General features: G+C 41.7%; 1 protein-coding gene across 5 annotated transcripts in view; it reads right to left on the reverse strand.

Annotated features, from left to right (window-relative positions):
• LOC310922087 (nipped-B-like protein) overlaps positions 1-24038 on the reverse strand; it is a 153743-nt gene that overhangs the window by 84175 nt on the left and 45530 nt on the right. For 4 of the 5 annotated variants that reach the window (XM_083882405.1, XM_083882403.1, XM_083882404.1 and 1 more), the window contains exon 9: positions 4158-4790. The exons of the other annotated variant lie outside the window; for it this stretch is intronic. In XM_083882405.1, coding sequence (XP_083738531.1) covers positions 4158-4790 — 633 coding nt within the window. The remainder of the gene's footprint in view (positions 1-4157; positions 4791-24038) is intronic. 5 annotated transcript variants of the gene reach the window in all.

A 24038-nucleotide genomic window follows, 5' to 3' on the forward strand; every position in this document is an offset into this window, starting at 1 on the left:
AGGATTGATCTGTGATGATTCACATCCTTTCAAAAAAGAAGACCTAGCATTGATTAACAACTTGTATCTGATGAGGGTATAGAGGCCACTGTGAGGGGAGGCAATGGGAATTGAAAACCTGAGTCTTATCATGTTTCATGGACTCATTTGTTCTGAAGCTATTAAACATAATAGATGCATTAGACTGTAACTTTCAGTGCTAAGTGCCTTGATCTCCAAACTCTTCAATCATTCTTTTAATTAACAGACACAGACAAATTATTTGCAAGATTAATCAATACAGAAAGACTTCATTGATGGAAAAAGCAGGAAGAGATGGATTCTTGTCCTTTCACACAGACAAGGACAAAACCAAATTTTCAAATTTTACACCCCTCTATAATGATGAAAAGACCATATAATCCACTTAATCCAAAATCCAAATAGATCAAAAGGATAAAATAAAAACAGAGCTCTGAAAAGCACTCAGGCAAAAGGTCTATATTCTAAAATCCCTCCTTATGCATTAGATTAGACAGACATTAGATTAAATCTGAAAGATTTTGCATTAGTGATTTTTGCACTAAGAATTCTTTTTTCAGAAACCAAAGGCATAACAATTAGGTTCCAGAAAAATATGCTGCTTTTCAAATAAGTCAGCACTTTTGAAAAGCCCTGTATTAGTTTCACCTCTGGAATGGAGACTGTCTCCCTACTTTGAGAGACTTTGGTGGGAACTAAATATTTTAACAGTTTTGTTAGAATTAGGAATTAATTACAGAAAGTACTATAATTTCCAAAGGACTGCAATCTTCGTTTCCCACCTCTACCAATCATTATAAAGGCATCTCAGCATTAAAAAAACACAAAACCTTAGCATTGCCTTAGGAAAGTGTAATAGTTGTATAAATTTTAGCAAGAATCTCCCCAAAAAAATATCTCCGCCTCTCCTCTGGAATAAACAGTTCCACCACACTAATGGTTCCCAACCTCAGAAAGAACATGTCATATCCATGCAAAATCTTACTGTTAAAAAAGAAGCATCTGAAAACCTCTGATGAAGCATAGTACTGTAGAGATTTCATGTCAGCCATACGAGGAGCAGCTACGGTCACTTGGCTTGTTCAGCCTGGAGAAGAGGAGACTGAGGTCAGACCTCATCACTGTCTACAACTTCCTCAAAAGGGGAAGAGGAGGGGCAGGTACTGATCTCTTCTCTGGTGACCAGTGACAGGACCTGAGGGAACAGCTGAAAGTGTGTCAGGGAAGGTTTAGGTTGGATATCAGGAAAAGGTTCTTCACATAGAGGGTGGTCAGGCACTGGAACAGGTTCCCCAGGGAAGTGGTGATGGCACCAAGCCTGACAGAGTTCAAGAAGCCCTGACAGAGTTCAAGAAGCCCTTGGACAATGCTCTCAGGCACATGGTAGAATTGTTGGGGTGTTTTGTGCAGGGCCAGGAGTTAGACTCAATGATCCTTGTGGGCCCCTGCCAACTCAGGATATTCTATGGTTCTATGGTTCTACGATTCTAAAAAAAAAAAACAACATGAGATCACTAATCTATCAAAACTTGTGAGTACAATTCTACTCAAAGTAATTTGTGGAAGACAACAACACATGCCTACACAGAAAGTGTAGTGTGACTGTAATATGTATTCCCATGCCTCAATTAAAGAAGCACCAATGCTTTCAAAAGCATTTCAAAAGCATATGCTTTCATGTAGATTTTACCATGTGCTGGCACCTAGAGTAAGATCTTTAGAGGGACACTTGCTATGTACATCATCAGCTAGCACTATACATTCCTGTTCTATTTAGACTGAGTGCATGCTACAAGCACACTCCTTGCTTGACATAATGTGATCTGAAGTTGCAGTGGATGTACTAAAATGCACAAATGTCAGGCTTTTGCATAAATACAGTAAGCAATTTGACAAAAATGAATGGCATATTTAGGAGTTACTGGATATTTTTCTAACATATTCCCATAGGAACAATAGAGGAAGCTTCTTCCTGCAGTCGCACCAAACCAAGTTACTATAACTAGAACAATCTCTGGGTGTATGAACTTGTAGACATAGTACAAACTTACAAGCAATGGCAAAAGTGTTACCAAAAAATAAGAATCATATTTCTCCAAGGTAAGAATTTTTCAGGAAATCTGTCCCAAGACTGCTAAAAATCCTTTTACTCAATATTATTAATTCACAGCTGAAACCTCAGCAGTGAAAGTGAAAAGAACTGCTGTCTGGAAAAGGGGCAACTTACTACCAGTGAATAAATGGTGGTGATTTGTCCCAATATAAGGCAACAACTCTTGCACCTGATCCATAGCAATTGCAGAAACTCAAGAAGAACTGAGACTTGCCAGAGGATACAGGTAGAAGGAAAGCATAAGGTTGGGATCCTTAATTGGTAAAATGGATATTGAAGAGTGGTGAAAGGGTGAGATCACATTCTATAAAAATCACTTCTTTCCCCAAAAGAAACAAATCAGTGTCTGACCATGGCTATGTAATTATGGTTAACAAACTTCACAACTCAAGCTAAATATCTCCTGAAAGCCAGAACAAAACAGAAAGAGTGTTTTAGTCTCACTCTAAGTGTTTGAAGATTGCTGTGCATCATCAAAAATACAGTGCATTTTTTGAGATGCTTCTTAGCTAAAATGTGCTGGAGAATCTACTCAAAGTATGGGGCTATAAAAGTAGCTTTTTAAGTAGTAAAAGACAAATGACAAGCTCTCCATAAATAAACTTAAAATTAGTAGAAATATAAGCAAAGTAATCAATTTCATAATTTCTTTAAATCAAAAGCAGTAGAGATTTCTTTTAAGGTGACCACCCATTTTCTTTGTATATTCACAATGTTTTCTAACAAAACTTGATTTAGTTATCAAATGAGAAATCCCTAAAAAGTTAATCCTTTTAAGTAACTGCAACAAGAACATTTACACACACAACCACAACAAACACTCTCTCACTCTCTATCTTCAGGCATCTTTAAAAACAGAAAAAAAAAAGATCTTTGAATAGGAAGAAAACTTGTTCACTCTCTGCTGGTTAAACATCCAAACCATATGTAAATTCAGTTGCCTCCATGCAAGTATGTCCAAAATAGACCATTTTTACCTATGAATTTCTAGAATCAGAATTTATGCTGTTTTCCACTCTGCAAATTTTTATTGGGAGTATCTAACAAATTAGCATTACACTATAAAATAATTTTTTTAGAAGTACTTAAACAGAATGCAGAGGACACTTCTGAAAACTACTTATGCTAACCTATCACTATCTACTTTAAAAACCATATCTTCAAGATTTACATGTGGGTTTGCATCCACTTTTCATATTTCTGAAGGCTAAGACCTTCAAACCAGTTAATCAAAAAAAAAAGTAGTAAAAAAGAGAAAAATTTAAAGAAAATAAAAGGAAAAAAATCAGAGGATAGATGGAATGTAATCAGTTAAGACAACTAGTACAGCTACTGAAGTGAAGAGCAAACATTTCACAGGCTTATCTGGTTCTGTGCTAGAGACCATATAGATATATATATAGATATATGGTAGATCTCTAAAACTTGGAAAGCCTACATAATATTGAATATCCAGTTGAACAAACATTGGAGACAATATAGTAGTATATATTACCCAATCATTACAGTGCCTTTAAAATAATAGATATGATTTTAGTCTAATACCTCCTTCTCATAAGGTTCAAATTGGGGTATGAATAGAAATGGCATAAAAGAGCTTCTCTATATTTTCTTAAATTAGTCAATTTTCTTAAATAGTTAATACTTCAACTACCAAAACTTACTACAAATTTTTACTTATGGTACTGATAAGATTTTAGAAACTATAAACATCAATTGTATTTCACTCAGTCTCATGGTTCAAAATAAGGGTAGCTTAAAAAGAATTTTGAAACACAAGATTTTCCCTTTCCGTCCATTAAGATCCCAAATAAAGAATGCTAGATATTTAAAAAATGTATATATGAGATATTACAATTCATTGTTTTAAGGAGAATAGTGATGAATGTCGTAGAATCACCTACACTGAGTAAACAGAATTGTACTATGTGACAATGACAGGAAAGTTTATATATGGGGTCTATATGCATATATATATACTTTTATAATATATATAGTATATACACACACACAATCCTTTTACCTTTATCTTGCACTTCTTTTGAAAATCGCTCCCTTTCAATAGCTGATTCACGTTCTATCCGCTCAATTTCAGCCAATGCATCCAATTCTACTTCATCATATGACGTTATAGTTCCTTGTTGCGAAACCTGTTGCTGTGTCTGTACCACAGGAGTTTGAGGCTGTTTTGCAGCAACTGAAGTGTTCTGTTGTAAAACAGGCACTTGTTGTGCCTGAAGGAAAGCTGTCTGTTCATGCTGCAGCAAACACTGAGCAGTGTTTAATGGGCGATTAACATCCTGTGGAGTAACGGGTGTTTTAGAAGTCTGTCCTGGGTACTGCACCTTAAAAGGAATATCACTCTCTGACACACTGCTGTTTTCCAAACCAGAAAGCATATCGTCCTGCTGGTCCATATCCGAAGATCTTACACGAGACAGTCTTAATGTAAGCTTAGTGGAGTCCTTGGAAGGAGAGCTAATGATATCATACATTGCAGCTTTTTCAGTCTGGTCTTTTTCATCCTTGCCTAACTTCATTTTCTTTTGTTTCTTTTGCTTTCTTTCTGGAGAATCTAACAATATGTCAGGGGGAACATCTCTAGGTGATGAATAAGGTGGAGGTTGAGATTGTTGGATTAAAGGTTGTCTTGATCCTAGAATAATAATTCAGAAAAACTGAACAGTTATGTTGTTCCATGTTTATATAAAAACACACTAAATATAACCTACATAATTTTAATATGTATTTGCACACATATCTGTGTTCACAAAAAGTCTAAGTGAGATTGGCAGGAAGCACATCATTCCTAGATCAAGATGTAATTCAGATAGTTGGAGTGCATTTCCTAGGAATTGTAGCAGTCTGCTGCAGGTAGATAAGGGATCATTTCAGAGAAGATGAAACAAAAAACACACCACCAAAAAAGACTACATAAACCTGCAGGTTTAGAATATCAACTATTAGAGAATAGTCAATGAAAGCATGCTGACTACAGAAAAAAGAAATATTAAAAAGATTCCTAATAAGGTCCAGTGATGAAGACAATGTTCAGTGCATAGGCATTAGTCATTTCAGCCACACATTTCTAAATAACCAAATATATATATATATATAAAATCAAAATATACACAGCCTCCTTAACTTTCATTCTGACAGTTCATTTTCAACTTCTGGTTTTTGGGGGTTCTTTTTAAATTTCAGGTAAACTCATTCCAACCTTCCCCACTCATTGCTATCTAAAAACCACTAACTGTCTTAGAATATTTTTTTATCATTCCCTGCCTTATCTTCTCCACTCTTTTTTTTTTTTTTTTTTTTTTTAACATATGAATTTTTATTTCTACATGCACCCACTTCAGGCTTTGAGTACATCTAGGGAAATTTTTAAGAGAACATTTTTTGTTAAAAACAGCCTTCAATTAATCACATGGCATTTTTTGTTCCTCAAATTAAACCAGCTCCCCATAACTGTTAGCAAGAAAAAGCTTTGAAAAACAGAGAAGCTTTTAAACATGTCTCAGTTATAACTGAGCTATATTTTTTGGCTTAAAAAGGAGTACTGGTATGGAAAAAAAAACCCAAAAACCCTGTCTATTGCCTGGACCAATAGGGCCAGCCTCCTCTTGTTAAACAAAACAAACATTTATCCAATTCCATTCATCCACTGAGGAATACTGATCTTCGGAAAGCAGTGACTGAGATTATTATTAGTCATTCTGTTTTAGGTCATCATAGGTCAATGCTTCTAACAACACTCAAAAACTAATTGAAATACAAGTCCCCATGTGCTTTATTCAAGATATACCACTAAACAAGAAAGTAGTTTATTCTGAAGCTCAAATTTTTATCATATATTTTAAGAAGTATTAAGAATCATTAAGCAATGTACTGACCTGTAAATAAAAAGAAGAATGGATACTTCTAGCAAAGCTTCAATTCATATAAAAGGTGTGCCTTTAATGATGACTTCTTTGCATATACTATGCTTATTTTCTCTCCCTAGTACGTTCTATGAAAGTCCTATAACTTCTGCATGTAGAGAGCAGGGTATGAAATGGGTTTATCTTACCCTTTTTCTTGATCATCAGCAACAACTCCATATTATGCTAATTAAATCCACAATTTTGGGAAGCCCTGTTTTGATTCATCCTGTGTATTTCCAAGATCTTTTCACTACTCAATTTCCCCTTTTCAGATTGGATACCATACTCAAATAGTAGTACTGAAGACCTGGCTACACCCTATGAAGATCTCTCACTTGACTTCAACCAGATTCCTATTCTTGTGATGTCCTCTCCACACACACACACACACACACACTTCTAATTACTGTCTCTTTAGACAATAATTTACATCATCTCAGTATACTGTACAGCAGAAACTGCTATTAATTTTTTTAAGGCAATGACTACCACTCACTGTAAATACAGGCTGCATTTTTGTTTATACAAATATTAGAGGCAACTCAAAACTTTTCAGAGATCTTACTGGCGTCTTACTCTTGATTTATCTGCTAAAAAAATACTTAAGAAGTTGCAACAATGGAACATTTACTGTTTTTCACAGCTGCACTTCAAATAAAGGAGACATTTGATTCTCCCTTGTCAAAAACATTTAAGTAAATTTGACAAGATTGTTATTAATTGTAGTCATTTGGTATTTCTCATGCTGAAAAATAACACTGCATCAACAGATAAGGTGGTTCTTTTTATCTTTGGGTAGACTTGAGGAAGTCAGAAGGCATGGTAAGTGGTGACAGCAGGAGCCACAACTTTGGCATATTCAAACAGCTCCAGGGAGCGATTCAAACAAGGTGGGCAAACAGGACAGGGTGCAGCAGTTTGCACAGCAGGGCGCGCAGGAAGGGCTCAGTCTCCCTACTGGTTCCAGAGCTGAAGTGGTGGTCAAACGCCCTCTCAGGAGGAGCCTGGGTATGGTAACCACTCAGTGAGGACTCATGCCCTCTGAAGTCGCCAGAAAGGATGTCACAACACAGACAAAATCATGCAGCTGTCCAAGTTTCAGGCTGCACGGAGAGCCAGAGCTTGGCACTGTCATTGGACAGCAGTAGACAACAGCTGTGTGAGGTGTGACAAGGTGGGCGATCTATTCAGCCTAGTGGTGGAGCTGAGAGAGGAGGTAGAAAGATTAAGAAGTATCAGAGACTCTGAGGAGGAGTTCGACTGGTGGAACCATGCTCTGGCCTCCCTGAGAAAGGAGCAGCCACCAGAAAATGAACCAGATACGAAGAGAGTCCTGTATCCTCCCCTTGCCAGGCTGAAGGCAGTAGATCAAAAGAAAGGGGTTAATGGAGGCAAGCCCTTCCTTGGGGAAACAAGTGAAAGCCCTTCCTGCCCCTCACCCTCCCAGGTGCCTCTGGAACACAGGTGTGAGGCTCTGGATGTTGAAGGATGTCACCAGGAAAGTTCCTAGCCTGGATTGGCCCATAGATTACTACCCATTACTGGTCCTTCACGTGAGTGGCAATAAAGTAGCAACACAGTCTGAGGGTGATCAAAAGAGACTTTAAGGCCCTGGGATGGTTGGTGAGGGATTGTAGAACATAGGTCATTTTCTCCTATATCCTTCCAGTTGCAGACAGACACTGGAAGAAACACAGACCCTGTCTATTAATACATGGCTCCATGGCTGGTGCCACCACTAAAATTTTGGTTTCTTTGACAGTAGAGTGGCCTACATGACACTGGGCTTGCTGGCATAAGGTAGGATTCACCTCTCAAAGGGGGAAGAGGATTGTCGGCCAGGAGCTAGCAGGGCTTATTGATAGGACTTTAAACTAGATGTGATGAGGGAAGAGGGCATCATCAGGTTGAACAGTGATAAGGTGTGGGACAACATGCCATCCCACTCATACCAGTTTAATGCCAGCAAGAGATGCCTAAAGCCTGGAGACAGATCTCAGCTCAGCAGGAGAGCAGCTGAAGGACAACACCAAGGAATTCCAGGCACTCCAGCCAGTGAGCCAGCTTCATCAGGGGCCCAACTTAAATGTCTCTATGCAAACACACACAGCATGGGGAATAAACAGGAGGAATGGTAGACATGCACACACCTACGATCTTACTGGCATCATGGAAACATGGTGGGATGACTCCTATGACTGGAGTACTAGAATGGAAAGAGAAGACAAGGAGGCAGTGTTGCCCTCTATGTCAATGATCACCTAGAATGCATGGAGCTCTGCCTGAAGACGGATGAGGAGCTGACTGTGAGCTTATGGATCAGGATTAAAAGGAGGACAGGGACAGGTGATTTTATAGTGGGGGTCTGCTACAGGCCACCTGACCAGAAAGATTGAGCCAATGAGGCCCTCTACAGACATAGGAGCAGCCTCATATTCACAAGCACTGGTGCTCATGGGAGACTTCAACCACCCTGACATCTGCTGGAGGGACAACACAACAGGGCACAGGCAATCCAGGAGGTTCCAGGAATGTGTTGATGACAACTTCCTCCTCCAAGTGACAGGGGAACCAACAAGGAGAGGTGCTATGCTAGACCTTGTTCTCGACAACAAGGAGGGGCTGGTGAGGAATGTGAAGGTCAATGGTAGGGTTCAAGATCCTTAGAGCAGGAAGGAGGGCACACAACAAGCTCACTGCCCTAGATTTCAGAAAAGCAGACTTTGGTCTCATCAGGCAACTCCTTGGTTGAGGCCCATGGGACAGAGTCCCCGAAGGAAGAGGGGCTCAAGAAAGCTGGTTGTTATTCAAGGATCACCTCTTCTAAGCTCTGGAGTGATACATGGTTAAGAAGAGGAAACCAGGCAAAAATGCCAGAAAACACCTGCATGGATGAACAAGGGGCTCCTGGACAAACTCAAACACAAAAAGGAAGCCGACATAGGGTGGAAACAGGGACAAGTAGCCTGGGAGGAAGACAGAGAGATTGTCTGAGCATCCAGGGATCAGGTTAGAAGAGTCAAAGCCCTGAGAGAATTAAACCTGGCCAAGGACATCAAGGGCAACAAGAAAAGCTTCTAAAGGTACATTGGTGATAAAAGGAAGACTACAGAAATATGGGACCTTTCCAGAAGGAAACAGGAGACCTGCTTACCCAGAATATGTAAAAGGCTGAGGTACTCAATGACTTTTTTGCCTCAGTTTCCACCACCAAGTGCTCCAGCCATACTGCCCGAGTTACAAAAGGTCAGGGACTGGTAGAATGAAGAACCACCCACTGTAGGAGAAGATCTGGTTCAAGACCACCTAAGGAACCTGAAGATGCACAAGTCCATGGGACCTGATGAGATACATCCAAGGGTCCTGAGGGAACTGGCAGAGAAAGAGGCTAAGTCACTATCCATCCTATTTGAGAAGTCATCTCAGTCCAGTGAAGCTCCCACTGCCGGGAAAAGGGGAAACATAAGCCCCCTTTTTAAAATGGAAAAGCAGAAGACCCAGGGAACTACAGGCCAGTCAGTCTCACCTCAGTGTTTGGCAAGATCATGGAGCAGATCCTCCTGGAAACTATGCTAAGGCACATGGAAAATAAGGAGGTGACTGGTGACAGCCAACATGGCTTCACTAAGGGCAAATCATGTATGACAAATTTGGTGACCTTCTATGACAGGGCTACAGCAGTGGTGGATGAGGGAAGGGTGACTGATGCCATCTACCTGGACTTGTTCAAAGCATTTGACACTGTCCCACACAACATCCTTGTCTCTAAACTGCAGAGACATAGATTTGACAGATGGACTACTCAGTGCATAAAGAACTGGCTGGATGGTCACACTCAAAGAGTTGTGGTCAACGGCTCAATGTCTAAGTGGAGACCAGTGACAAGTGACCTTCCTCAGGGGTCAGTATTGGGACCGGCACTGTTTAGCATCTTTTCTGGTGACATGGACAGTGGGATCAAGGCCACCTTCAGCAGGTTCACTGATGTCATGGAGTTGTGGTGCAGTTGACACACTGGAGGGAAGGAATGCCATCCAGAGGGACCAGGAGAGGCTAGAGGTGGGCTTCTGGGAACCTTATGAAGGTCAACAAGGCTAAGTGCAAGGTCCAGCACCTGGGTCTGGGCAATCCCAAGCACAAGTACAGGCTGGGCAGAGAATGGGTTGAGAGCAACCTTGGGGAGAGATACTTGGGGGTGTTGGTTGACAAGAAGCTAAACATGAGCTGGTAATGTGCACTTACAGCCCAGAAAACCAACCCTGTCCTGGGCTGCATCCAAAGAGTGGCCAGCAGGTCAAGGGAAGTGATTCTGTCCCTCTACTCTGCTCTGGTGAGACCCCACCTGCAGTGCTGCCTCCAGCTCTGGAGTCCCCAGCACAGGAAGGACATGGACCTGCTGAAGCAAGTCCAGAAGAGGCCACCAAGATGATTAGAGAGATGGAGCACCTCTGCTATGAGGAAAGGCTGAGAGAATTAGGACTCTTCAGCCTGGAGAAGAGAAAGCTCCAGCGAGACCTTAGTGCACCCTTCCAATATCTGAAAGGGAGCCTGCAACAAAGCCAGAGAGGGATTCTTTATCAGGGAGTATAGCAATAGGACAAGGAGTAACGGCTTAAAGCTGAGAGAGGATAGATCTAGATTAGATGTTAGGAAGGAAGTCTTTCCTGTGAGTGTGGTGAGGTCCTGGCACAAGTTGCCCAGAGAAGCTGTGGCTGTCCCATCCCTGGAAGTGTTCAAGGCCAAGTCTGGATGTGGCTTGGAACAACTTGGTCTAGTGGAAGGTATTCCTGCCCATGGCAGGGGGTTGGAACTAGATGATGTTTAAGGTCCCTTCCAACCCAAACCATTCTATGATTCCATGAAATATTTGTTTGGAGTCAGAAGCTGGAAAAAGAAAATAATAGAATATGCATATTGCACTCACGGATGGTTGGTGTGTTGGATAAAACTGAGGTCATGACAGCTCCTAAGAAACATACACACACTACTGCTAGATATTTTAAGAGACTTCAAGCTACAATGTGTACAGGTTTTTGGTTTTTTTTTTTTTTTTTTTTGGTTTTTTTTGTTTTTTTTTTTTTTTTTTTTTAATTTAATACAATCCTATTTACCATCTTCACATAAAATGAGTGTTTTCATGAAAATGAGATCAGAAAAATTCACCCTGGAACCCTGGCTAAATCAGTCTCAGAACTGATAATAACATTCAGAATTTGAATCCACAGCAGATTTAAAAAGTGAAATACAGTTCCTTCAAAAGTATGGTAAAGGGCTGCCCACAGTATAATGTATTGTCTGTATGACTTAAGTACATACTAGAAAAACAATTTCTCTATAAGGACTGAGATGATAAAGAGGCAGCATTCCAAAGTGAATTTGCTAAGAATAAGTACCACCAAATCCAAACAATTTTATTCCATAAAGCAATGTCTTGCAGATTAAGAACTGAGTGTCATGTCTCAACTTTTTAATGATTTTCTATATAGCTTCTCATAACAATTTCACTAACAAGGTATAGAAGTATGGTCTAGACAAAAATACTGCAAGACTGCAGTATACCCTATTGTAAAACTGTTCAGAATATCAGTTGTTCTTGGTAAAAATGGATGTACAGAACAGAGGTGAACAAAAGCAGCTTTTCAGAGCACTGCCTTAAGAATAGTACCATAAAGTATTTGTCATTAACAACTTTTAATGTAAAATAATTATTTTATTAATCTAAAGATCATAATGAGCTTTTGGAGTTGAGTGTTTAAGACCAACAACTGCTTTTAAAAACAGAATCAAAATTTACACTTTTCTTGACTAAGTGGAATAATCTTTTTAAACAAAAGAAATTCTGTAAGAAGCAGCACAAATTTTTTATCTATCTGAGAAAGAGCAACTGTAACAATATGAAAAGAGAGGTAAGCTCTACAGAAAGACAGCAATATGTTTATAACAGCTTGCAACACAAATCTAAATTATCACCAAAGGAACAGCTATATTCATATGACAGTAGTATGCAATGTCATGTACAGTTCTTTTCTGACTACTCATCCTTCTAAGTCTTTAAATAGAGTTGTATCTGACTTAGGGTGGTACAACATCAAGACAAATGCAGATCAATTAGAATTCAGATAAAAAACATCAAAAACAAAAGCTCAGAAATTATTATTTATACAAAGATGATAAAAAGAAATGGTACTATTAAGTCTGTAGAAGATTAGATAGGTGCAAGACACAATAACATTATTTCATATATAAATGATTGCTAAAAATAAAAAAAATAAAATCTATGTGAATTGTTTGTCCTTGCCCATTGGAAAGAAGTCAAGAAGTGTCATGCCTAACTGCAACAAAAATGATTCAGGCTAAGCATTAGAGGAAAACCTTTGTAGCACTAAGAATTTGAACAGGTTGCATGGCAAGACTAAGGAAACCCCATTACTGACATTTTAACCAAAAAAAAAGAGATGGAAGTTAATTCAGAGTGATACTGGTACATCTCATCCAACATGAGATTAAGAAGATGGGAAGCCCCCAAGCCCTTTACTGTTGTATTTTCTAAAATCACAGAATCTTTCTCTGGAAATTTTCCTAACTTTTGTACTAGATATAAAGAAATTATTACTTTTTTTGATTAATAGACTATATTGACATTCATTTTCAAAGAGCATAGCTTGAAATTCAAACTTAAAGGGATAGCATATGAGACAAAGAACAACATACATTTGTGAGGTTTTTCAGGACAGATTATATTTACTTTCCAAATATCCTTTCAATATTTTTCAGGGAAGGGTCCCACCACTTTCTCCAGAGTTTCAATCACCTCATGAAAAACCTCAGCTTTGGCTGTTTCAGCTTAAAACTGCTGCATTCACAAGCATCCTTGCATAAAAAAAGTTAAGACTTGAAGAAAGAAACAAGAATGAATGCTTATTTTGGCCATGTCAGAAAATATCTTTGAATAAATTTCTTCCACCTTTGTTCTGAATGACAGAGAGTGAGATGATAATTTTTCTTAACAAGTACCTCTGAGAGCACTGAAGTCTGTACTACAGATTTGAGAAGATTACTAATTCTTCTTGCCAACCACTATACATGCAAGGACCAAGGGTAGAGAAATCTCCATGGAGAGGTCTTATAAATACCTAAGAAAATAAAAGCAATCTTTCCAAATTATTCAGAAAATAATCAAGTACCCATTAATAATTTCTGGAAAAAATACAACTTATTTCTGGAAAAGAGTACAAAATAATTTAGTTTCATAAAGGTTGTTACTATTTCTTACAGATGTTTTCTTAGAAGAACTATACGGAAACAAAATGGTAAATATATGAATTCTTCTCTTTGGAAAGCAATGGACTAAAAATATTGTGGAAGACTTTTCTCTATATAGATATTTAGAAGTTGTCTTAGGTTAAAAAGAAAATTCTAGTAATCCAGAGTATTGGGAAAGTAGAGCAAATGAATAAAGGATTTTGATAAGTAATTGATCTAGGGTAATGGAGATCACAGAATATTTTATGAGCTCGAGAGAAGTAAAATCCTTCATGTTAACTTCTCATAGAGGAATTTATAGAACTAATTCTTTTTATGAAAGGAGATGATAGCAAGAAAACAGAGCAACTATTGTGTTTGCATAGCTAAAAAATATAACAACTACATAACAAAGAAAGGATAAAGTCCAGCTGAGAACTTTTGGTTAAAACTTCAGCTGCTCTGGTACCTTTACTGGAACAGAAGTGAGAGAAAAATTTCTGTAGCAGGGAAATTTTATTCCATTGAGTAAGTAAATAACCAACCAAAAGAAAAAATATACCTTCTGTCATCTCTCAAATAATTGCCTGAGTTGCAAACAAAACTTCTTCCTCATTCAGATTCTGTTAATCAGACAGGTCTCATAAAATGTCCTGAGCTGGAAGAGACCCACAAGGATGATTGAGTCCAACTTCTGGCCCTGCACATAACACCCTAACAATCCCATCCTGTGCCTGAGAGCATTGTCCAAACACTCCTTGAGCTCTGGCAGCCCTGGGGCTGTGACCACTGCCCTGGGGAGTCTGGTCCAGTGCCCAACCACCCTCCATGTGAAGAACCTTTTCCTAATATCCAGCCTAACCCTCCTGACACAGCCACAGCCGTTTCCTCAGGTCCTGCCACTGGTCCCCAAAGAGAAGAGATCAGAGCTGCCCCTCCTTCTCAGAAGGAAGCTGTAGACTGCACTGAGGTCTCCCCTCAGTCTCCTCTTCTCCATGCTGAACAAACCAAGTGATCTCAGCTACTCATCAGTCTTGCTCCCAGGGCCTTTCACAGAATCACAGCATCATTAGGGCTAGAAAGGACCTCTGGAGATCATCCAGTCCAACACTCCTGCCAAGGCAGGGTCACCTGGAGCAGGTGACACAGGAATGCATCCAGGTGAGTTTGGAATGTCTCCAAAGAGGGAGACTCCACAACCTCCCAGGGCAGCTGTTCCAGTGCTCTGCCACTCTCAATGGAAAGTTCTTCTGCATGTTGAGGTGGAACTTCTTGTGTTTTAGTTTATGGCCATTGCTCCCCATCCTGTCACTGGGCCCCATTGAAAAGAGTCTGGCACCATCCTCTTGATGCCCACCTTTGAGATATTTATATGCAATAATGAGATCCCCTCTCTTCTCTTCTCCAGACTAACCAGGCCCAGCTCCTGAAGTCTCTCCTCATCAGAGATGCTTCAGTTCCCTCATCATCTTTGTAACTCTCCATTGGACCCTGTCCAGGAGCTCCTTGTTTTTCTTGTACTGAGGAGCCCAGAACTGGACACAAGCACTCTAGATGTGGCCTTAAAAGTAAAAGGGAAGGATCACCTCCCAGACCTGCTAGCCACACTCTTCCCAATGCACCCCATGATACCATTGACCCTCCTGGCCCCAGGTTGCACTACCAGCTCATATTCAACTTGTCATCCACCAAGACTCCCAGGTCCTTCTCTGCAGAGCTGCTCTCTGGTAGATCAGTCCCCAACCTGTGCTGGTACTTGGGGTTATTCCTCCCCAGGTGCAGGACCCTACACTTGCCCTTGTTGAACCTCATTAGGCTTCTCTCTGCCCAATTCTCCAGCCTATCAAGGTCCCCCTGAATGGCAGCACAGCCTACAGGTGTATCAGCCACTCTTCCCAGTTTTGTATCAACAGCAAACTTACTGAGGGTACGTTCTCTCCCATTGCCCAGGTTGCTGACAAACAAGTTGGATAAGTTGGACCCAGTATTGATCCCTGGGGAATGCCATTGACTACAGGCCTCCAACTGGATTCTACTCCACTGATCACGACCCTCTGAGCTCTACCAGTCAGCCAGTTCTTGATCCACCTCACTGTCTGTATTGCGTCTGACTGAGATAGAGTTCATTTCCCCTTAGCAGCCCTCACAGTGCTGTGCTTTGCATTGGAAGCTGGAAAGGTGTTGAGAACACATCAGTGTTTTGGCTGCTGCTGAGCAGCACTGGCACTGCATCAGCGCTGTCTCTCTAACATTCTCCCCCATCAAGGGGCTAGGAGTGGGCAAGATCCTGGGAAGGGACACAACCAGGCCAGCTGACCCAAATTAACCAAAGGGATATTCTATACTATGTGATGTCAGTTCAGATATAAAGGCTAAGGGAGGGAAGAGGAACGGGAGGGCATTCATTATTCTACAATGTTTGCCTTCTGGAGCAACCACTATGCATGCTGAAGCCCAACTTCCTGGGAAGTGTCTGAACATTGCTCAATGAGGGGAAGTAGAGATTAACTTTTCCCCTTTGCTTATGCACATGCAAACTTTCGCTTTTCCTTTTTTTGCTTTAGTAAACTGCCTTATCTTAACCTACAAGTTGTTCTTCATCCTATTTTCTTGCCCCTGTCCCACTGGGGAGTGAGAGAACAGCTTGATGGGTACCTGGTACCCAATCAAGCTCAAACCACTACACTATCCATTCATACAACCCACAGTTCCTGAGCTTACCTACAAGGATATTATAGGAGATGGTGTCAAAAGCCTTGATGAAGTCAAGGCAGACAACATACACTGCTCTCCCCTCATCGATCCACCCTGCCACGCCATCACAGAAGGCTATCGGATTGGTCAAGCATGATTTCCCCTTGGTGAATCCATGCTGATTACTCATTATGACCTTCTTTTCTTCTACAGGGCTTGTTGCAGACCTCCAGAATGACCTGTTCCATCACCTTTCCAGGGATGGGGGGGAGGCTGACTGTCTGGTATTTTCTTGAGTTGTCCTTCTTGCCCTTTTTGAAGATGGGAGTAACATTGGCCTTCCTCCAATCATCAGGCACCTCTCTCATTCTCCACTTTTTCAAAGATGATGGAGAACCACAGAGTAACAACAGTAACAACATCTGCCAGCTCCCTCATTACCCATAGGTGCATCATGGGCTCATGGATTTATGGGTGTTGAGTCTGTTTAGCCAATCTCTAATGCAACCCTCTACGACCAGGGGACGTTTCCTTCCTTTGGCATTCCTCTCTTACCTCTGAGATCTGTGACTCCTGAGAGCTGTCCTCAGCAGTGTAGACTGAGGCAAAGAAGGCATTCAGTAATTCCGCCTTCTCTGTATCTTTCGTTACCAGGACACCCATTGGATTCAGCAGAGGCCCCACATTTTCCCTAATCTTCCTTTTGCTGCTGATATACTTGTAGAAGTTCTTTTTATCCTCAATGTCCTTTGCCAGACTCAATTCCAAGTGGGCCTTGGCTTTCCTTGTCACATCCCTGCATACCCTGACAACATTCCTATAGTCCTCCCACATGGCCTATCTCTTTTTCCATATTCCATAAATTTCTTTCTTGTGTTTGAGATTTGCTAGAAGCTCCCCGCTTATCCATGCACATCTCCTGCCCCCTTTCCCTGATTTCTTGCTCATGGGGATACAGTGGTCTTCAGCTTGGAGGAAGTAGTGCTTAAATACTGACCAGCTCCCTGGGACTCCCTTCTCTTCCAGAGGCCCATCCCATGGAATTCCTTTAAGCAGGTCCCTGAAGAGGCTGACGTTTGCTCTCCTAAAGTTTCAGGTTCTAGTTCTGCTAACTGTTTTGCTTCCCTCACGCAGGATCCTGAGTTCCACCATCTCATGGTTGCTACAGCCAAGACTGTCCCCAACCTTCATGTCTTCAGCCAGTCCCTCCTAGTTTGTTAGTACAAGGTCCAGCAATACACCTTTCCTTGTTGTCTCCTCCACCACTTGCATCAAAAAGTTATCATCAATGATCTGCAGGAACTTCCTGGACTGTGTGTGCTGGGCCATGTTGACTCTCCAACAAATATCAGGGTGGTTGAAGTTCCCCAGGAGAACCAGGGCCTGTGACCGTGAGGCTATTTCCAGTTGCCCATAGAAAGCCTCATCAACTTCCTCCTCCTGATCAGGTGGCCTGTGGTAAACACCCGCAACAATGTCACCTATATCAGCCTGTCCCTTAATTCTCACCCATAAACTCTCACCTCATTCATCTGTCCCTTGGTAGAACTCAATACATTCCAATTGCTCTCTCACATAAGGTTCAACTCCACCACCTCGCTTCTCTGACCTGTCCTTTCTAAAAAGTACATACCCATCCACAACAACATTCCAGTCATATGAGCTGTCCCACCATGCCTCTGTCATTGCATTGAGATCATGGCCCTGCAACCACACATAGATTTTCAGTTATTCCTGTTTATTATCCATGCTGCATGTATTTGTATACAGACACTTCAGAGAGGCAATCAGGCATGCAGGTTCCCTAGAAAGGGTATAAGAGGATTCACCATAACCACCCTCAACGTGGTTTTTTCTTTGATCCTTGCCTTGAGAGGCAGTCAAGGAACATCATTCACTGCAATGAATGGTATAACCTATTTCCCAAGAGGAAGCAATGGCATGAGTGTTGCCACTTTGGACCCCATCCCTGAGTCCTTTGGTTTAAAGCCCATCTCACCAAATTGGCCAACCTGCTGCCAAAACTTCTCTTGCTCTTTTAAGACAGGTGGATCCCATCCCTCCCTAACAGGCTGCAATCATTAAAGCACAACCCACTGTCATAAAGGCCAAAATCTTCTTGATGGCACCAGCCATAGAGCCAGACTGATCTGCACTATGTCTGCTTCTGGCGATCCCCATTTCTCTGAACAGTAGGATAGATGAGAAGATGACTTGGGCACGGATGTTTCCAGGGCTTTATAGTCTTCCTTGATCCTACCTACTTTTTGGCTTGCAGCATCATTTGTACCCACATGAAAAAGGAATAGTGGGTAGTAGTCTGTACTCTTGACCAGTTGGGGCACTCTTGGCAACATCATGGATATCAGCCCCCAGTAGGCAGCATAGCTCTCCCAGCTCTATCAGGCCAGCAAATAGGGGCCTCAGTGCCCCGTAACAGTCACCCGCTATGATCACTCAATATTTCCTTTTACGGTAACTACCATACGCTGCTGGTGCAGGTTTCCTTTGTTGGTCTTGCTCATGGACATCTAGTTTTTACAGCATCGTATCTTTTTGGGACACCTTCCACTAGATCAGGTTACTCAGGGCCCCATCCAACAGCCCCAACTCTCTCAGCCTTTCCTCATAGCAGAGGTGCTCCATCTCTCTAACCATCTTGGTGGCCTCTTCTGGACTCGCTCTAACAGGTCCATGTCCTTCCTATGCTGGGGACTCCAGAGCTGGAGGCAGCACTGCAGGTGGGGTCTCACCAGAACAGAGTAGAGGGACAGAATCACCTCCCTTGACCTGCTGGCCACTCCTCTTTGGGTGCAGCCCAGCACACAGGGGATTTCTGGGTGCCAGTGCACACGGATGGGGCATATCTAGCCTCTCACCAATCAGCACCCCCAAGTATCTTTCCCCAAGGCTGCTCTTCACTCTCTACAACTACCTGAAAGGTGGTTGTAGTCAGATGGGGGTTGGTCTCTTTCTCCAGGCAGCAACTGACAGAATGAGAGGACACAGTCTTAAGCTGCACCAAGGGAAATATAGGTTGGATATTAGGAAAAAGCTTTTTATGGAAAGAGTGATAAAGTACTGGAATCATCTGCCCAGGGAGGTGGTGGAGTCACCATCCCTGGATGTGTTTAAAAAAAGATTGGATGTGGCACTCAGTGTCATGGTTTAGTTGAGGTGTTGAGGCATGGGTTGGACTCAATGATTTTAAAGGTCTCTTCCAATCTAGTGATTCTGTGTTTCTTGATCTGTTCGTCCCCCAGCCTGGATTTATCCCAGGGATTGCCTGACCAAGGTGCAGCACCAGCACTTGGTCTTGTTAAACCTCATGAGATTCCAATGGGCCACTTCTTGAGCTTGTCCAGGTCCCTCTGGATGGCCCTACCCTTCAGGTGAGTCACCTGCACCACTCAGCTTGGTGTCATCTGCAAACCTGCTGAGGGTGCCCTCAATCCCTTTGTGTCATTAATGAAGATATTACATAACACTGGTCCCAATACAGACCCTGAGGGACACCACTGCACACTGATGTCCATTGAGACTCAGAGTTGTTGATTAAAACCCTCTGGATGTGACCATCCAACCAATTCCTTCTCCCCTGAAGAGTCCACCCATCAAATCCATCTGTCTCAAATTTAGAGAGAAAGATGTTATGGGGCTCCATATCAAAGGCTTTACAGAAGTCCACAGAAAGGACATCTGTAGCCCTTCCCTTGTCCACTGATGGAGTCACTCCATCAGAGGAGGCCACTGGGTTGGTCAGGCAGGACTTGCCCTTGGCGAACCTGTGCTGACTGTCCCAAATCACCTCCCTGTCCTCCATGTGCCTTAGCAGAGCTTCCCAGAAGATCTGTTTCATGATCTTCCCAGGCACAGGGGTGAGGCTGACAGGGCAGTGGCTCCCAGAGTCCTCCTTTCTACCCTTTTTTAAGATGGGGACAATATTTCTCTTTTTCCAGTCACCTGGGACTTCACCTGACTGCCGTGACTTTTCAAATATCATGGAGAGTGGCTTGGCAACTACATCAGCCAATTCCCTCAGGACTCTGGGATGCATCTCATCGGGTCCCATGGACTTATGTACATTCAGGTTCCTTGGGTGGTCATAAGACTGATCGTAGAGTGGGAGGGACTTTGCTCCCCCAGTCCCCGTCCTGCTGTCCATCCATTTGACAGGTGTGGGAAGAGAGGTTAGCATTGAAGACTGAGGCAAAAAAATTGTAGAGTACCTCAGCCTTCCCCTTGTCCATTCTTAACAGTTTTCCAGCACTGTTTATCAGGGGGGTAACACCTTTGACGGCTGACAGACCAGTAGAAGTCCTTCCTATTATTCTTTGCGTCCCTTGCCAGGTTCAGTTCCAACTTTGCCTTGGCCTTCCTGACCCCATCCCTACACAACTAGACTGCATCCCTATCCTCTTCCCAGGATACCTATCCTTGTTTCTATTGCCTGTGCATTTCCTTCTTACCCTTTAGTTTGACCAGCAGGTCCCTACTCAGACATGCCTGTCTTTTGCCTTTCTTGCCCAGTTTCTTGCTCCTGGGGATCACTGGCTCTTGTGCTCTATGGAAGGCTTCCTTAAACATCTGCCAGCTCTATTCTGCTTCCTTGTCCCTGAGGGCAGTTTCCCAGGGGCTCCTATTGACTGACTCCTAGAAGAGCTGGAAGTTTGCTTTTCTAAAGTTCATCATCCCAACTTTACTCTTCCTCTCAATAATTCTACCAGGCACTCAAGTGAGCCTGACAGGCCTGTAGTTTCCAGGATCATCCTTCTTGCTCTTCTTTAAAATTGGGACGTTTACCAGCTTCCAGTCAGCTGAGGCCTCTCCAGATTCCCAAGACCATTCAAAAATCATTGAGAGAGGCCTTGTGATGACATCAGCAGCTCTTTGAGGAGCCAAAGATGGAGGCAAAGAATGCATTAAACATCTCTGTCCCATCCATATCCCTGTTTGTGAAGTGATCATCCTCATCCTGTAATGGGCCGATGCTATTTCTTCACTGCCTTTTACTATTAATGTATTTTAAAAAATCTTTTTATTGTCCTCCACAGTTTTGGCAGCTCCAACTCCAGTTGAGCTTTGGCCACACAAATTTTCTCCCTCCAGTGGTGAGCAGCATCTCTGTATTCTTCCCATATCACCTGACCTTGCTTCCACAGGGCACAGACCTTCCTTTTTAGCCTTATTTCCAAGAGGAGATCACTGTTCAGCCACACTCAGCCTTCTGCCTTGTCTGCTTGACTTCCAACATTGGGCAATTTCCTGCTCCTGTGCCCTTAGGAGATGTTTAAAAAGTGACCAGCACTGATGGATCCCAGCACCTTCAGAAGTTTTTTCCCAGGGAACCTTACTCACTAGTTCCCTGAGCAGCCTGAAGTCTGCTCTCCTCATGTCCAGAGTTGAGGTTTTGCTGGCACTTTTCCTCCTGTCAACAGATTTTAAATTCAATCTCTTCATGGCCACTGTGGCCAAGATGGCTGCCAATCATCACTTTGCTCATGAGATCCTGTGTTGACCAGCAGCAGATCAAGGAGGGCATCTTTCCAAGTCAGCTCCCTTAGGACCTGTTCCATGAAGTTGTCATCCAGGTGTTTTTGCAATCTTCTGGACCTGTTTGTACCAGCTGTGTGATATTCCAAGTTAACAACTCACAAGTTCAAGTCCCCCATAAGGACACGGGTGGTTGATTTAGAGGTGTTCCTCAAAGAATAATTCATTGGTGTCATGGTCCTGGCTAGAAGGTCTATAGAAGAATTTCACAATGACATCCTCATTATTTGTTTTCCCCTTGATTCTTACCCCGAGGATCTCGACCGTGCCATGGCCAACTGTAAGCTCTACACATTCCAGTCCCTCCATTACATACAGTGCCACACTCTCTCAACCTTACCTGTCCTTCCTATCCCTAGTAAAGAGACTGTAATCATCCAACATGACACACCAGTCTTGAAGTAATTCAGAGCTGTACAATCAGTCTTCAAGTCTACAGAAGTCCTTGCTACTTCCATCTCAGAAGTACAGAAATGCAGTCTGTACACATACCTTCAGTAATTGTCTTACATTTCTGTGTTATATAAGAAAGATTAGATATAACACCCTTCCTGTGTTTTTTCTCTGGACTGATGTCTAGTGCCATTCTTTTTGTCCTCCCAAGCAAACAACTAATTATTTTGCTAACTTTCTTTATCAAAGTTTGTAATTTGTCAACCAAACTTTCAAGGACAAATGATAATAAGAACAAAAAGCTCAGTGTAGGTACTTGCTGTTTGTCACTGGAAAATTTATCAGCATAACCAATTGCTTTCACTCTAAATTATAGGCCAAAACCTCACTGTCAGGGATCACATATTCTAAATAGCACTAATTATCCACAACCCTTCAATACATTTCTAAAATGCAAGATTAGAGGAAGTAAACATCTGGCAAGATTCTTGCAGCATCAAGAACTGTTTCTCTCAATCAGAGTTTATTAATTTCTTTAAGAAGTCAAAATGGTAGCACCATTAGTAACAGTATTTCAGTTGTGTGCTTTATCAATGAGAAAAGTAAAGCTAACATACAGGTAAATAAAAAAGCTCCTCTTCCACTTTTTCAGACTCTTGAATGTTGAAATGTTACAATCTGAATTGTACAATCGGTTGTTTTCAGAAATATTCATGAAAGGTATACCTTCAAAGCAAGTTCCAACACAACCAATTGGAACAGCAGCAACTTTAACCAGGAAAAAAATTCAAATATTCTTCTGGCTGAGTGGCTACCAAACAATTTATATTTCTTTAAGAAGAAGTCTATGTAGCAGTGGGGGAAGATGTCAGAAAATTCTTTTAACTTTAGCACAATAGTATAGGATCTCTATATTAGTGATTAATGCTTAGTTTTGTACCATACAATGCTTAGTACAAATGCCAGAGATTACTGTGGCCTTGTGTTAACTCCCTACATCTGTGACATTATAATAAGTCTTATGCCAGCTAATGCTTCCTTGTTTACTTATATCAGTGATTAATATGTACTAGCAGATGTCTTAGTTTTGAGAACAGAGAGAGAGTGCTGGAATAAAGAATGATAAGGGAAGTACATTGTGACCTGACCACATATTTGAGATACTCTCAAGGAGAAAAGATTCATCAGATTATCTGGGAACATAAAAGAGAATTTTGAGGAATGGGATGTTCCCAAACGACCACCAAAGACCCTCAAAAGACCCCTACTCATGTACAAATATGTTAATGGAAATAACAAGCGTATATGCACATATTTGGGAAATGTGATGAAAATGTATTAGACATATGATGAATATATATTAGTTTCAGGAATATAACCTGGTCTCTTAGGTTACTGGGCATGCATGCTTTGAGGAGAATTCCCCATGCATCCAGTGCTGCTAATAAAGCAATGTTTGCTTCCTAACATTAAAAAATTGTTTGAAGCACTTATTTCTGTTTTAGGTGACAATAGTAATCATATATTTGAGTGGAAGTAGCTTAGATTCTCAATGTTGTTAAACTGATAAGCTCAAACATCAATTTTGTGTACAGAGTTAAAGAAAAACAACCACATTTAGTCTCTGTCATTTACACAAGTCTCACAACAAGTCCTTTAGCACAAAATCTCCTAAAATACTGATGATGCTGGCATGGTATACAATTACTTTTCACTTGCATCTGAGCCACATTTCTTCTATCACTGTTTACCACAGTATATGCCTGCAGAAGATGAACCACAGTGATCATTTAGCAGTCACAGGATCATAGGATAATTCAGTTAAGAAGGAACCTCAGGAGGCCTTTAGTTGATCCTTGTGCTCAAAGCAGGGTGAGCAAGACCATGTGTCCTGGTTCGGACCAGGACAGGGTTAATTTTTGCAGTAGCTGTGAGGGGGCATGGCCAGGACCCAGAGGTTATTCTATACTACCTCAGTCATTACTGGGGGCAAGGGGAAAGGGAGTGTCTTCTGGGGAAAAGGGGCTCCTTCCAGTGGAGTAAGCAAGGGCAGAGGAAGCCATCTGCTATTGTAGGGGGGTTTCCATGTGAATAAT

Source organism: Zosterops lateralis (assembly GCF_965231275.1).
Source record: "Zosterops lateralis genome assembly, chromosome: W".
In the NCBI taxonomy this organism is placed as follows: domain Eukaryota; kingdom Metazoa; phylum Chordata; class Aves; order Passeriformes; family Zosteropidae; genus Zosterops; species Zosterops lateralis.